Here is a 15721-nt window from a genome sequence, read left to right on the forward strand (position 1 = left end):
GCAAATGTTCAGTGCCATGTTCCACTCGCAGGACTTTAATCAGCCAGAGAACTCGGCCAGCCTGTGCTTTCTAAACCTGCTGTTGGTAAATGCTCCATGAAATGACTTCACTGGGCTGTAATTGTTCCTGGAGCAAGCTGGCCCAAAGGCTGGCAATTAAACTTTTGGCTGATGGAAGCTGTTAACATGGGTTGCTGCTTTGCCTATAGCATTCTAGTTAACAACTCAAAAGCCTTTATACTTCTATAAAACACGGCCAGAGGGACAGCAGGCGCAGCCACGTGTGTGTCTTCCCTTCCCACCGCCGCCGCAGGCGAACGCCGCGGACAGCCCGTCCAGGCTGCGGCAGCGGGAGGAGGAGGAGGAGCAGGAGGAGGAAGAGGAAGAGGAGGAGGGAACGCCATGGCCGAGGCCTGGGCCGGCTTCTCGCGGGAGGAGCTGCGGCGGCTGCGGGGGCAGCGCCCAGGTACGCACCGGGCAGCGGCGCGGCACCCCCGCGGATGCGCCTGCTGGCCCTCCGGCCGCACCTCTGGCTGGCCCCTCGGCCCCTCCATCTGCACCTCTGGCCGTCCCTCCGGCCGCACCTCTGGCCGGCCCCTCAGTCCCTCCATCCGCACCTCTGTCCGTTCCTCAGCCCCTCCATCCGCATCTCCATCCGTCCTTCAGCCCCTCTGGCCACACCTCTGGCCGGCCCCTCCGGCCGCAGCTCCGGCCGGCCCTCGGCCCCTCCATCCTCACCTTATCCATCCCCTTAGCCCCTCCATCCGCACCTCTGTCCGTCCTTCAGCCCCTCCGGCCGCAGCTCCGTCTGGCACTCAGCCCCTCCATCCACATCTCTGTCCATCTCCTCAGCCCCTCCATCCACATCTCTGTCCATCCCCTCAGCCCCTACATCAGAACCTCTTTCCATCTCCTCAGTTCAGTTGATCTATCCCTGCACAAACGCCTGCCCTTCCGCGGGCAGCCCCTCGTTCCGTACTCTCAGAGCCCCTCGTTCCCCTCACAGCCCTCCATTCCCCTCAGCCCCCCGTTCCCCCCACAGCCCCCTGTTCCCCTCACAGCCCCTCGTTCCCCTCAACCCCTCGTTTCCCCTCAGCCCCTCATTCTCAGCCCCTCATTCCCCCTATCCCGCCCCCTCTCTCACAGCTCCCCTTGTTCAGCCCTCCTTTCTGCCCACCACAACCTCCCGCTCTCGTTTCCAGGCTCTCCAGGCCCTCATCCTGCTTACACATCTCTCCACTGCCCCACTCATGTTCCCGGCTTCCTCCCTGCCCACGTGTCACCTTGTTCTTCCCCGTTCTCTGCTTCATAACCTCAGTTTGCCCACCAGGCTGCCTGGGACACTTCTTTAGCCCCAGATCTGCCTCTCCATGATGAGCCTAAGACTTGCCTCACTCCTACCTGTCATTCCTCCTTTAGTCCCACCATCCAGCCCCCTTAATCCTCTCTCTCCTTATTTAGGGCTGCTCATATCCTTTAAATCTCCAGATTAACACCAGCAAAATGGTCCTGGGTTTTCCCCCACGTCTCCTTCCCGTGGCACCCTGGTTGTCTTGTCCTTATATCAGTTCTGCAGCAGTTGCTGGCCCAGAAGAAGCTGTTCACAGATTGTTTGACACTGAGGTTTGGTTCTGATCCCGTTTCTCCCTCTCCTGCACTGACAGAGCTGTACGAGCCCTCGGAGCAGCAGCAGCAGCAGCCACCTCGCCCCCACAGCGGGAACAAGCCTCGGAAGCAGTTGCAGCGGGAAAAAGCCCTCCAGCAGCAATGCCAGAAGCTGGGACTGCAGGGTGGGGCAGCCCCGGTCACTCCAGAGCAGTTGCTTTCTGCACCAAAACACAAGCCCTGCCACCCTCAGCAGCCCGAGCCAGCACCTTGCCCTCCTGCTGCTGCAGATCAAAGGCAAAAGGACAGCCAAGACCAGCAGGAGGAAGGGACACCTTGCAATGGCAGGGACAGTGCCCAGCCCTGCCCTGCCCAGCCCAGCACCCAAGTGCAGAGAAAGAAAGTGGAATTGTTAGTAAGTTGGTAAAATCAGGGCGGGGGGTTGTTGTTCTGCACTGATTCATCCTTTCATTGGGAAGGAAAGGGAGCTTTTCTGTGTCCAATACAAAGGTTCAAGAGATCAAATCATTCCCTCTCCTGTGAGGAAAGGCTGAGAGAATTGGGATTGTTCAGCCTGGAAAAGAGAAGGCTTTGTGGTGACCCACTTGTGACCTGAAGGGGCCTACAGGAAAGATGGAGAGAGGCTCTTTACAGGAGGCTGTAGTGACAGGACAAGGGATGGTGGCTAACAATGGCAGACAGTAGGTTTAGATATTAGGAACAAAATATTCCCTGTGAGAGTGGTGAGGCCCTGCACAGGCTGCCCCATCCCTGGAAGTGTCCAAGGCCAGGTTGGATGGAGCTTGGAGCACCCTAGTCTAGTGAAAGGTGTCCCTGCCCATGACTGGGGGCTGGAGCAAGATGAGCTTTAATGTCCTTTCCAACCCGAACCATTCTGTGATTCTATGACCATATTAGCATGCTCTGCATTGGTGCTTTGTTTTTAATCTCTGGTTGGGTTAAACTTGATTCAGGACCAAATTCTGCAGTGCACTCCACACAGATACGCACTGTGCTGTTGTCACCTAAGTTCTTGTGGCAGTGGCACTGCTCATCACAGAGTGCCTGAGATGTCTTAGTGGTTTATGTAGGCTGGCCTCCAAGCTTCCATGCATCATTTGTATTCCCCAAACAGGGGTCAGCAGCATTCCAGGTATGGTGAGCCAGACCCTTTCTCGGGTTAGATCTGTCCACAGGATCTCAGAGGGGTTGAAGGTACTTCCCTCTGGAGATGCAGGGCTGTGGGAACCAGCAGCACGTGGCTTCTCTGGAATTCTAAACTCAGAAGGATCCAGGAGGTTCTGTGTTTTGCAGAGGTGAACTTTGAGAGGCTGCAGCTGCTGTCCATGCTCCCTGTCACTTTCCTGTCACTTTCCTGTCACTTCCCTGCCACTTCCCTGCCCAGCTTCTGGCTGGGACCACCTGCCTGCAGGTAGCTGTCCCTGCACCAGGATAACAGCACTCTGAGGAGTTCAATTCCTCCTGTGAGTGCAGATCACCAGCACTGGCTGTTCATCTCCTTCGTGGCGGGGAAAACACAGGCACTGGCTGGGGAGAAAAAAGCTGGAACTCTGCAGGGAAGTTTTTCACCCTGTGGGAGCAAATGAATTTGGCAGCAACAGCCACCTCCTGAATCTGCTGGATTCATCTCATCCTGGGCACTTGAATCTACATCTTATTATAGATATTTCTCTACTTGATGTTTTAGGGATAGAGTGAGGAGGAGAAATCTGAAGATATGTTCTTGTGCAGAAATGATTGTTAACAGCTGAGTTACTTGGGTATTTTTAAGCTGAGGCTTCTTGAGAGAGGGCTTGAAGAGCACAATGGGGTGGAAAAGCAAAAAGCAGATTTTGTTTCTCCTAAATGCTGCCCAGTTGTGTTGATGGAGGTTGTCCCTCCTCACCTGATCCTATGCCTTCCATCCTCTGGGGCTGGTTCTATCTCTGCAGATGTAGCTTAGGAAATGGAGTAAATATCATTCTTTCCTTGGTGGCAAGAGTGAATTCTTGTTCTTCCTTGTGGCTCATTTTCATTACAACTTTTACCAGCTTTTCATTTGTATCAGTTTAATTATTTGGGGGTTGTGTTGTAAAGCAGACCTGTGAAAGAATCTGTTTTATGCAAAAAACCTTTCCAAAAAAGAGGCTGTGTTGGCAGACGGAACAGATGGCAACTCGCAGCAGCCAGTAAGAAACTTGAAACTGCTTCTACCTTTAAATGAAAAATTCCATCCATTTCTGAAAAAGTGCTGCCTGCTCCTTCTTCCAGCAAAGCAGAATTACCCAGCACTTTATTTGGTTATGCAGATTTTTGTTATGAGCAGCAGATCACTTGTTAAAATGTTTCATTGTTCTGAATGACTTCCTGCAGGTGATACTTCTTTCCTCAGAACTGAAACCTCTTTATTGTTCCTTTGACTTTTTGAGAATTTGCTCCAGGAAATAATGATGCTGAATATTTGTGTTATTTGGAGAACAGGGAGAGAAATGAACTTTCTATTAATTTTGATCTTCTTGTCCATGAGCAGGCAGGAAAAATCCCGATGGGAAATCCTCCAGCAAGAGCAGCGGCTGATAGAGGAGAAGAATAAACGCAAGAAGGCTCTCCTGGCCAGAGCTATTGCTGAGAGGTAACGGGCTCTTCTACATGGGCTGAGCCTGGGCAAGTTACTTTTTGTCTCCAACCAGTTGCAGATCTTGATCTAAATATCACTTTTTCCTCCATTCTGTGCTCTGTGCATCCTGCTCCACAAGTGAGCAGCTGGGAATGACATTTCCCTTTGATGACAAGTGCTGGCTAAGAAGTTGTGACTAAGCTTTTCACACTTCCAAAGCTGCAGCTCTGCGTGCAGATGGAAAAGTTATTACACAACTCAAGAATTAGCTGAAGTCCTTGAATTTGTTAGTGAGATCATGTTTGGAAGCTGGGATGCTCAGATGCTTATCCCTGTTCTGTTCCTGAATTGTTTTTGCTGGATTTAAAGAAAGTTTATTTGATTCCTGAATTATGATGAGGAACTATAGCTATTTCTGTTTGAGCTTTGACTCTTACTAGTATGTGAAGAGTACTGAAAAGAGAAGATGATCAGCTTTAAGCTGGATACCATTTTATCACTGGATGATGAGAAATGATAGAAATTAAAGCCAGGTAGGGGTTGGTCTCTTCTCCCAGGCACTCAGCAATAGGACAAGGGGCCATGGGCTCAAGCTCTGCCAGGGGAAATTGAAGTAGGAGATCAGAAATAAATTCTTTCCAGAGAGAGTAAACAGGCATTGGAATGGGCTGCCCAGAGAGGTGGTGGATTCCCCATCCCTGGAGGTTTTTCAACTGAGATTGGCCGTGGCACTGAGTGCCATGATGTGGCAAAGGGACTGGAGTTGGACCAAGGGTTGGACTTGATGATCTCAGAGGTCTTTTCCAACCCAATCCATTCTGTGATTCTGTGAAATTCACATGTTCTCAGTTGTTGGCTCTCACTCTTCAGAGGCCAGACTTTAAGGCATTGTACAGTGTTGTCCATGGAAATAGCTTAAGACTACACAGAAGGCAAAGTTTGTAGGGAAGGGTGTTGGAACAGATCATGACACTGGATCAAGGAAAACCAGGTGAAGCTTCAGGCTTGCAGCACTCTCCCAGACATGTGTAATGTTGTGCCTGTCAGAGCCCTTGGGTGGCACAGGCGAACACAGCCCGTACTGTGCAGAAGATCCTCTTCAAAGTGCTGAAAATTATGTTTTCCTTTGCCAGGAAGAGGTAAAACACAAGTACATTTGTTCTGAGTGAGTGTAGGACAGCAAATATGGGTGTGACACCAGGCTGGGTTCTTCCTCCTGGAAACAGTGCCTGAGAGAGTACATGGAAAGTGATACCTAGGGAGTTGCCTGACATTCCAAACCCTTCCTCAGGCTTGCAGCAATACCACAGCTGTCTGTGTCCCTCCACCTGCATCAGCTGGTCCAATGAGAGATGGTGTCACTGCCTGCACAACTAGTCTGGATTTCAGATACCTACTTTGGGTGTGAAGAAGTGTGAATTTGCTGGTGGTGATGAAAGTCACTCAGCTTGCCTGGGAGTGAAATCCATCAAAGCTTGCTGCCCTCAGCAACATTTAGTTTTCAGGACTTGGGAATGAATAGGCCAAGTTGAAAAAGGTTGCATAAGGCTTGATTGAAATCCTTTGTGCTTGATGTAAAACTTTCCATTCACTTCATTGGGATTTGGCTGGGCCTTTCGGGAGTAATTTTACAAAATGGAAATCAAGCTTAGGTTAGGTGACTTTTTGGCCCCTGCTAACTGGGCTTCTTTGAAAGGGGATATTTGCAGGGCTAAAAGCCCTTCCCCCTCTCACTCCCCCCCAAGCCATTTCCTGTTTCCTTACTCTGAGAACTACTTAGATACAGCAGCTTCTTGTGTGTTTCCACAGTGAAGAAACACAATCCATTTTAGGCACTTTGATTATAGTCATTACGTAATTTTGCCATAGTCCTTTAATAGCAGGCATTTTAGATCCCAGTGGATACTAAAAAAGATCAAAAGCCCTAAACTGTAAAGGAGAAACCTTCTGAATAGATCCTAAGGAAGTTGGTTGCTCTGCATATGAAATGGGGCCCAGTATGTGAAGGAGAGAGGCTTGAAAAGAGTGGGGGAAAAAAAGGCATCTTCCTTTTGCAGATCCAAAAGAACTCAAGCTGAAACAGTGAAACTAAAGAGGATCCAGAAGGAATTGCAAGCTCTGGATGACATGGTGTCTGCAGACATCGGCATCCTGCGGAACCGCATCGACCAGGCCAGCCTGGAGTACTCCTATGCCCGGTAAGGACGCACAGGGAGCAGGGAACAGGGAACAGCAATGCCTGAGAGCAGGGGGAAAACACTGTTTCCTGTCACTGAGGCAGTAATGAATTTATTTCACTGAAATAGCTCATAGTTAAAGCAGGCACAGTCAGGGGGGCTTTCAAATCTGGAGGTAGAAGTATGCTTTTTATTTCCTAATTTTTCCCTTGGAATCTGGAAACTGAAGCAGGTTTTCTGACTGCAGGCTGTGCTGTCACGAGACATAAGTACTGCTTTAACTGTGCAGTTGTCCATAAGCCCTGCTTTATTGTTTCAAGGTTGTTTATTTCTTCTCAGGGGGAAAGAGGTCTTTCTTGGAAAGTCCTAAAATGAAAGTCCTTTTCAGGGAAAGTTGCTCGTTGATGACAGCTCTGGTCCGTTCGGAATCAATGGGACCAATTAAGCTTAAAACATATAAAACTGCTGAAGTGCTTTTGGAACTAGGAGCAAAAACTGCAGGAAAAAGCAAGCTTTCACCCTTCACAATGTGCCTTTAATCACTCTGGTTCTGATGAGTTCCTTAAATGCAAGAAATTAATCGGAGCACCCCATTAGTAGTGGGTAAACCACAACATCAGTAGATAAGCATCAGGATGTTTGTGCAGCCGTTTCATAAAACAGAAGTGTTCAGTTGTGGTTTTTGGTTCACAATTCAGTGTGTTAAATGTGCATTTCTCCTTTTGACTTTTGCTCTACGTTGACCACAGGCCAATAAACATAGTGATTAGTCTTGGAAAAAAAGCAGTGGTAGCTAAAAAAAAATGGTATTTCTTTAGTGTAGTTATCATTTACCAAAGATTAACTGTAGTTAGAGTAGCTGATTGCATATGAATACAGAATTTCATGTCCTCAAGTGGAAAAACATTTTAGTTTTCATCTGGTTTCTAAAACCATTACATGTTTCTGCAAATCTCCATACCCAAGTTTTGTAACAATGGATCTATTTGAAATGCTTACTGGCCAAAGAGCACAGGCATTTGGAAAGTTTTTAATGACAATGACAAAAGGAGAGGCTGGTAGGACAAGTGGATAAACTTTACCAAATTCTTAATGACTTTCATCAACTTCATCTTTTCCGAAGGGAGGGATTTGGAAATGCAAGTTAGATACTTTCAGTGTTGTATTTTTTATGTATTCTGAGCCAAAACCAATTTACTTTTAAATGGTGTCTCCTAAAGCAAGTTTTTAGTTCTTGCCTTATGTTTCAGGACTAAAACAGAAATTATTTCAGTGGATCAAAAAAGTGCAATTCTAAATAGTCCTGAGCACAGACATAGTTAGGGGCATTTGACAAATGCTGTGGAATTGAATTTTCATAAATATGATGTGAATGATGTGTGAGTTCAGCCCAGAGGTTTAAGTGTGCAGATGTTTCCAGCATAGTATTATTAGTTTTTCCATTTCAGACACACATTTATTGAGAGGGAGGTATAAATGGGCATCTTCTGCCCACTGCAGAATTAGCCTTTACATCTGGGTCAAAGTTTTGTGATCATTATAAAGAAGAACTTATTTGGGAAGGAAGGCTTTCCTATGTCTTGTTTCACCAAGCAAAGGATCCTATCTTTCTGTTGCTTTGTTTAAACAGATACTGGTTTATGAAAAAGAGCTGGATTCTTTATTCAACCACCTTACTAGTACTAGTTTTATAAGTGCTCTGTAAGGTGCATCACAAGGCCGTGCTGCAAAAACCTTTGCGTGTTTCTTTTCTTGAGGAGCAAGATTGCATCTGTGTTTCTGTTAATTAGAATTTATACACAGATTTACTGATGCAGTGGAAGAGGCATCACTAATGCAGACACCAGCCTTTAAAATGCTAGGTATTTTTTGTGTGTTAACTCAGTAAATATTTAGAATATTTCCTTTTTGCTATATTTGTCACGACAGGAAGTGCAAATTGGCAGGAGGTGGGTGTCAGGGGGATGCTGGCAATAAAATTCTACATCTGTTGCCACACAGAAGTTGTGATCACTGGTGATGTCACGAGCTGTGCCTGTCTGTGCTGCTCCTGATTTTCTGAACATGCAGATGGGTGGCCAGAAGAGGACATGATTGGAATGTCCATGTGTGTCCACAGTGTGCTCCTTCAAGCATCTGTGCCTGTCAGGGGGTGGCAGGGTTAGAAAATCCCGAACTGCTCCCAGTGTTTCAGTTCACTGGGTGGGTGTTCATTACAAGTGTGAAAACACTGCCATTTCTGATGGTTTCTTTCTGCTGTTAGTGATGCATCTCTTCAAACAGCAGCCAAAATGCGTGTTTGTGTTTCAATCTATAGATTTCAGATGAGCAAGTTAACTCTCAGGATACACAGCAGCAGAGCCTGAATTTCCAGAGAAGTTCTGATCAATTCACACTTACTTTCTTTCCCTTTTGCTGATGTAGCAGCATGTCGTGAACAGCTGGCATGATGCTCTGCAGAGCACATTTTGCATTTCAGGGATGTGGAAAGTGTCTGTCCATGTGTCAGGCTGTGGAGTGCTGTGAGAATTAACCCACTGGAAATGATGCTGGTTTTGCAGGAAGAGGTATGACAAGGCAGAGTCGGAGTACGTGGCAGCCAAGCTGGACCTCCAGCACAAGACGGAGATTAAGGAGCACCTGACAGAGCACCTGTGCACCATCATCCAGCAGAACGAGCTCCGCAAGGCCAGGAAGCTGGAGGAGCTCATGCAGCAGCTGGATGTGGAGGCGGATGAGGAGAATCTGGAACTCGAGATTGAGGTGGAGCGGATGCTGCAGCAGCAGGAGGCAGAGGCGGGGAGGCAAGGCAGCCAGTCCCACAGCCAGGCTGGGACAGCCAAGGAGAGCCCCACTCCCAGTGCTGCAGGGCAGGGGAGCGAGCTTGGCAACCACGCTGCTGCTTCTCCTGCTGGTTCTGAACTGTCTCAAAACCCCGGGATCAAATCCCTCTCCAATATGGACAGACAAACTCAAGCAGTAGATGTGACTTCAGGAAGTTCCCCGGCTTGTTCTGCTACATGAATGCTGGATGCAGATGGGCCAGTGGTTATGGATGGTGTGCTCTCTGCAGGCTTGTAGGTTATATCTGGGCTTTGGCAATGCCAGTTGTATGCACTTCATTTCCCTTCCCCTTTAATATTGTTTGCAAATTTTAAAGGCTCTTTTTTTTCTACAAGACCCTCATTTGGCATTTGCCATCTGTCACTGTCATTCTGGTTTACATTCATGTTCTAATGCTCAGCTCTTCACGGGCTTTTGTACCTCCTGAAACAGGACACTGGGAAGTGAACAGTAGCATTTCTCCAAAGATTTTCGGCCTGTGGGTATCACAGATACCTGTTCTGAGTAGTGTGCAAGGGGTAGATACCTACAGGAGAAAACACACCTTGATCTGCTTCAGAAATCATTCTTTCCCCTGACATCTGCAACAGGATGTTTGTCTTCCTTTGTATCCATAAGGGATTAGTTTTCAATGGTTTCTAATGCTGTGAAACACAAGTGCTTACTTTAATTGCCTTTGCTGATGATACTCTTTCCTGATTTAAAGGGAATGTGCATATTGAAGCAAATTGCAAAATCAGTTGTAATACCTCATATTTATCACTTTGCCTATTCCTTTCAGACAATGCTGAATCATTACCAAGCTGTACATTGATAACTCTGGTATCTGAAATCACATACCAGCTATGCTTTAACAGAAATGATGGGTTACAGTTTAATACCTTGAAGAATGTTGAAGTAGAAACACACAAAAGAGAGTGCTACATTTAAAACTGTTCCATTGCAAACATTTTCTGTGTTGTAGTTTCCTCAAAGTGCCAATAATTAGCCAGGGATCTTGTAATGGATAATCTCCACTGTATATTGGAAATGAGCCTATTTTTGTATAACATTCAGTGCATTTTCTTGCCGGAAGGGCAGGTTTGCACCCCACAAAAAGTTCAGCTGGTTCCCTCTGTTGCTGTTGAAAGGCTTTAAAATGATGTTCCAGGTTGAGAAAGTCTCAGGAATTAGAAGAGGATGTAGGAAAATCTCCCATAGACCAATTGCAGCTGCAAACCATGGGGACTGTGCTCAGTTATCCACATTGTAACAGGGAAGTGTGGGAATGGTTCCTGGAATACCTGACCTGAACGTGTTGGTAAGAGTTTATGAATGAGTTGCTGAATGACACCACCAAGTATATAAATGGGACACTGATTGTCTCTGTGGCTTCACCAGTGGAAAAACATGTCACTACATTTCATTTTTTATTCTATTAATAAATCGCTGCATCTTGTACACAGTGTGTTTACTTTCAGTTGTGCTATCTGAGACTAATACGTGTGTCCAGACTGGTTTTCCACAGGAGGTGATAAATGGCAGAATCAGATACGTCCTTTGGCAACTTTCCACTGTGAAAGTAAAACCTCAAAAAAGGCTGTTCCAAAATAAGGAAATGTATGAAGCAGAGACATGGCAGGATACAGCTTGGCAGGAACTTCTTCAGCTAACTGGCCCAGGGCAACAATGGAAAGTCTCTCCTGGTCACTCCCATACACAGGAGAAAGTGGAATAAATACGTTTTCTAGAGAAGCTGCTCATAATTAGGGCTGATTGAAGTTGGAAAACACCAAAGTAACATTTGAAATACATATGAGGTGTTGCTCTGTTGTTGCTGGTACGCTGCTTTGCCTGTTATTTTGCTGGAAGACCTGACCTAAGAGTATAAGATTTGGTTGTATTGTGAGGAAATTGTGACTGACTTCCTTTGCTCAGTCTACAGCTTGTAGCAACCTGAGGATGGTTTTCGGAACTGGACACCAGTAAGTGCAGTAATAATTTAATTGTACTGTTCTCCTTTCCATCCTCTTCTGCTGTTCCCAGTTGTTCCTTGAGAGATTCAAAGTCCTGGTGGATAGGCCTGTTCCTCATTACAGTTGCATTAAGTTTGTTGGGGACACACAGAAGAGCTTCTGACAGAAGAGTTGAGTTGCAATGGTATTTACAGGAGTCACACACACTCCATTTTGCAGATAATTTGTGGTTCTCTAGTAGACTAAAATGTGGTTAAATCAGTCCTACTTACTGCACTTTGCTGTCAAAGGTAAGATTATTGTTTGAACTCCAAAATCGGCAAAAAATTGAAAGTCTAAAGATCTTTTTGACAACTGCTTAAGAATATGAGTTTCCTAGAAGGGACTTAGTTTATATCCAACAAAATTGCTTAAAAGCTGAAAAATTCTTTTGTACCATCCGGACGGTGCTGGTGTTGTTTCTGCCTGAGAGGGAAGGTGCTGTTGGAATCAGCAGGTTCTGCTCTGTTACAAGTCCCTTGTTGAGGTTCTGGCCAGTTCCATCTGTCCTCAACTCCTGAGCTTGCAAAATGGAGTGAACTGGCCAGGAGCCACATGGAACAACCATGTGGGATAACAACAGCAGCCCAACATTTGGTTGCTCTCACTGGACAGGGAGCTGAGGAGTTAAATTGTTTGATGTGAGTTATGAAGCCTTTCTCTGACGTGTGATACAAACCACTACCGTGGTGTCAGTTCCACTTTGGAAGTTCACAAAGGTTTTGATGGGTGCCAGTGTGCCGGTTTAACATTCCCCCTGTGCCGGAGCCAGGGAGTCCAGTCCTAATTGTAACAGCATGTGTGCTGGTCAGAAATGCCAGGAGATGATTTTGGTGCAACAGAAGGGTTGAGCTTTTTAACTTGTTTTCCTTGAAGGAAAGAGAACCGTTGGAATGGAGGCCCTTCAAGCAAAAGCCATTTCTTCCTTTGTAGTGACTTCTGGATCTTGCCATGTTTGGCTTTGCTGTCCCTGGAGAGCTCTGAGGGCAGGTGTGCATTGAAGGCAGGTGTGCTCTCCACTCCACTGGTGTGTTGTCTCTTCAGAAGAATGGAAAACCGAGAACTTCAGCAGAGATCAGGAATGAATGGGTAGATTTAGTGGAGAGCTCTCACACAGGGAGAGGGAGAAGTCTGAGCATGAAGCGTGCTGGGATTGAACACCCCCAGCAGGGAAAGTAGAGCAATGTGTGATGTCTGACAGTAACACTGCAGGGCTTGTCACAGGGGACTGGCATTCTCCTGTGGCCATGTGGCCATTTCTGTGCTGGACCCCCACATTACCATTACGGGAAGAACTGGAAAACACCAATGTACACCCCTGTGAGAATGCTACAAAGCACAGTGTAATTGTCCATGTTGCATTTTGGCCAGGATGTCAGGATTAGCACTCCCTCCTCTGTCAAGAAATGTTTAAATGAGCACAGATGGTCATGACTCAGCCTGGGGTTCCCATGGATGTCTAGTGCGTGGTGTAAAACACTTGGACAACCCCCAATCTGATTGTATATCCAGCCAGATGAAGCTGGGCTCTCAGGAGGTTTGAGCTTGGGGTAGCTCTGTGGGGAGGGACTCAAGTTCTTTATCAGCTATTGGTCTTCCTAATACCTTCTGTGAAGCAGTGGAGTCTTGCCTTCGAGCCTGGATCCCATCTGAACCAAATGAGGAAAAACTGCTAAGAGGGAAATGTAGTGACTGGTGTAGTGGTTGGGGGTACTGTGTTCCTGTATTAAGAACCTGGTAGAGAGGATTGCATGTGGAACAGCTAATCTCGGGAAGTTCAGGAGCCAAAGAAAGGGGCAGAGCAATATTGAATTCTCTTCTTTGTTGGGATTCCCTCTGTTCTGTATTTTCTGCTTAAGACAGTAGGATCTATAGGCTTTCTGTTCCTAACACTCTTGTCAAAGTTCAAATTTGGATTCAACCCCCTGTGATACGACTTGTCCCAGCCTGAGTCTGGAACTTCACCAGATGCAGCTTGTGTGGGATCTTTGGGATCTTGTGTGGGGTCCTGGGCCGAGTTTGGTACTTTGGTGTGACTGTGGACCAGTGTCTTGGGTCTCTATGCTCTGCTCTTGCACATGCCATAGCTGTGTAGAAAGGTTCATGCAGTTGCTGAGAGAGAGCTAAAATTTTTCTGTGGGCCTGTGCAAACCCAGAAATCCTCTGCTCAACACTTTGGTATTATATCATGATCTCTTTTCTAATTCTGTGTATATGAACAGGTGTGGTGCATAAGGGGCAAAGGGTTTTGCCAGTGGCAGTGCAAACAGTGTGTAGATGTGGGCTGGTATTACAGAAACCACATGCTTGTTAAGTGCCCTGTTTAGGCTTGCCTGCATGGTCCCATTAAATCAAGTGTTGGCTCCTTTGATGGGGCACGAGACTGGTTTCCCTCATCATTTCCCCTGATTTATGTACCAGCAGCAAACTTGGTACGTCAGTGGGGAAAGACCAAGTAATGAGAGAAGTTGACCAAGCCTCACCCCCCTCGGTGTGATGGGGCATCAGATCCTTCAAATCCTTGCCTTTGGCAGCCTGTTAGTTACAGGGTTTAAATCATGCCTTTTAAGATGCAGGTAGAGACACTAAAAAGCTTTGGCCTTTCTGAATTAGGGCCTGGATTGTGTAGTTAGAGTCATTTTCTCAATTAGCTAAACATAAATCAGTATAACGAGGCACTTGGGAGCACTGGGCAGGTTTAGTACCTTGTGTCTCCTGCCTCTGCCCATACCACTCCCACCTGCTTGTTTGGCTGATCAGCCAGTGATTTTGTTTTTCCATGCTGCAAGAGCTGAGCAGTGGGTTTAATGTCTGCACTGGTTTTCACACCTGGCACATGATGCGGGAGGGGAGAACTGGGAGAAATTGCTCTTAGGCAGTGAGTAAAGCAGCCCCCACGTGTGGCAGAGATTGAACAGTCTCAGCGCTCCATGCCATACCTTCAGGAGGTGGGGACAGTGTCCCATTGAATAGGCAATGGTGGCCTGAGTGCAGAAAGCCCAGCAGAGCAGGGATGCTGTTGGATGTGATATCTGGGACTGGGAGGCACGTGTGGGGGCCAGGCACTGTGTTTGTACCCTAGAGCTGGGCAGTGAACATGGGCCTTTTCCAAGGCTGTGCTCCTTTCTGGAGGCTGCTGGATAATGGGTATGGGATGGGCTGCCCTCTACTCAGGTCAGCCCCATTCCAGCAGACAGCACAAGAAAAGCTCAGAGGTTCCTCACCGCAAAGAATGAAACCCTGAGAAATGGAGGAACTCATTTTAGGCCTTGTTATGCCGTCAAAGTGCACACAGATCATCCAGTGGGAAAGCTGCAGTGTTAGGGACATCCCTTCAGTCCCTTACATGGTTTAGAATTGGGCCTCACATCTCAGCCTGGGAAGGCTCCACATTCACTGTGCCTTGGGAGTTCCCGAACCCTGTGATGGGTTGGATCGGAACAGCCGCAGTCAAAGGTCCCACTGATGCACACCAGGAGCACCTCTAAATGCCAAGTGGCTGACCTTGTGTTTCTTCTGCAGTAGTGCCTGAATGTCCTGAGGGAGACCCCACTCAGTTATTTTACACCTTCCTCCTTCAACAGGCCAGTGAAGGAGGTGGTGGAGCAAAGGACAGAGTCACTCCATGAAATACAAGCTTCTCAGTGGTGTCTGACTGATGATTGATCCTGAGTGAGGCCGTGGCTGCTCCACAGTTTTTAAGGTCCAGCAACAACAGAAATAGGAGCCCTCAGCTACCTACTGTGTAGCTGAAGGCATCTGACCTTTTTGACCATTGCTTCCAAGTGGAGACTGTCCCCAGGAGAGCTGAAGGGATGGAGAGCCCTGGTAGTCACTCCTAGGCAGCAGGTAACAGCACCTCACTGTTGGTGTGACTCATTCACAGGCATGGAACTCTGTGTCCTGCAGATGGTCTCTCAGCAAGCCATGTTACCTTGCTTCCTTCCTTTTTCCCTGTGGAAGAGAAACCCTTTGCACTACCACAGCCTTAGGAGGTCATGACCCCTTGGGCCAGCAGGGATACTCCAGCAGAAGGGTGTGTTGACTGCTTATGGTATGTCTAAAGAGTCATGAACTGGCTGTCCTTCCATTGTTAGTTTGGGCAAAACACCCCCAGAGCCCCTTGCTGTGAGCCTGTGCAGAAACCTCTGTTGTGTATCCTCACTGCCTTGGGAACACGAGCTAGGTAGAGTGAAACAGCTCTGCCTTTGCAGGCTCAAGTCACTTTTACCCATTCCAGTGTAGACAGTGTCCCAAGGAGGGGTTAATCCAATTCAGACATTATCTTCTTAAAAGTTTCCCCATGTGCATTTGGAGTAGATTTCTGAGTATCACCCCAAACCCTGCATCATGTCTTGAACAGTTCTGTGGCTGTTTAGGTGATGACTCTGGTTGCTGATGGTGCATATTTCATTGTCTGCAGTGCTGAAGGTCTCTCAGAGGTTGTGTCTCTGGCTTGGCTGTCGTGTGAGCTGCAGCTGGTC

The 15721-nt window shown here is 47.2% G+C and overlaps 1 protein-coding gene across 2 annotated transcripts; it reads left to right on the plus strand.

Moving 5' to 3' along the window:
* The first annotated feature begins 365 nt into the window (after positions 1–365).
* GORAB (golgin, RAB6 interacting) lies at positions 366–10683 on the plus strand. Of its 2 annotated transcripts, XM_071564985.1 has the most exons (5): positions 366–466; positions 1665–2016; positions 4136–4237; positions 6280–6420; positions 8961–10683. In XM_071564985.1, the coding sequence occupies exons 1-5, from the start codon at positions 403–405 to the stop codon at positions 9421–9423; spliced, it is 1122 nt and encodes a 373-aa protein (XP_071421086.1). In that variant the 5' UTR covers positions 366–402; the 3' UTR covers positions 9424–10683. The 2 variants fall into 2 exon arrangements, with proteins under 2 accessions (XP_071421086.1, XP_071421087.1); XM_071564986.1 differs by lacking the exon at positions 8961–10683 and having other exon boundaries at positions 6280–6424.
* The last annotated feature ends 5038 nt before the right edge of the window (positions 10684–15721 follow it).

This window comes from Pithys albifrons, chromosome 10 (assembly GCF_047495875.1).
Source record: "Pithys albifrons albifrons isolate INPA30051 chromosome 10, PitAlb_v1, whole genome shotgun sequence".
Classification (NCBI taxonomy): Eukaryota; Metazoa; Chordata; class Aves; order Passeriformes; family Thamnophilidae; genus Pithys; species Pithys albifrons.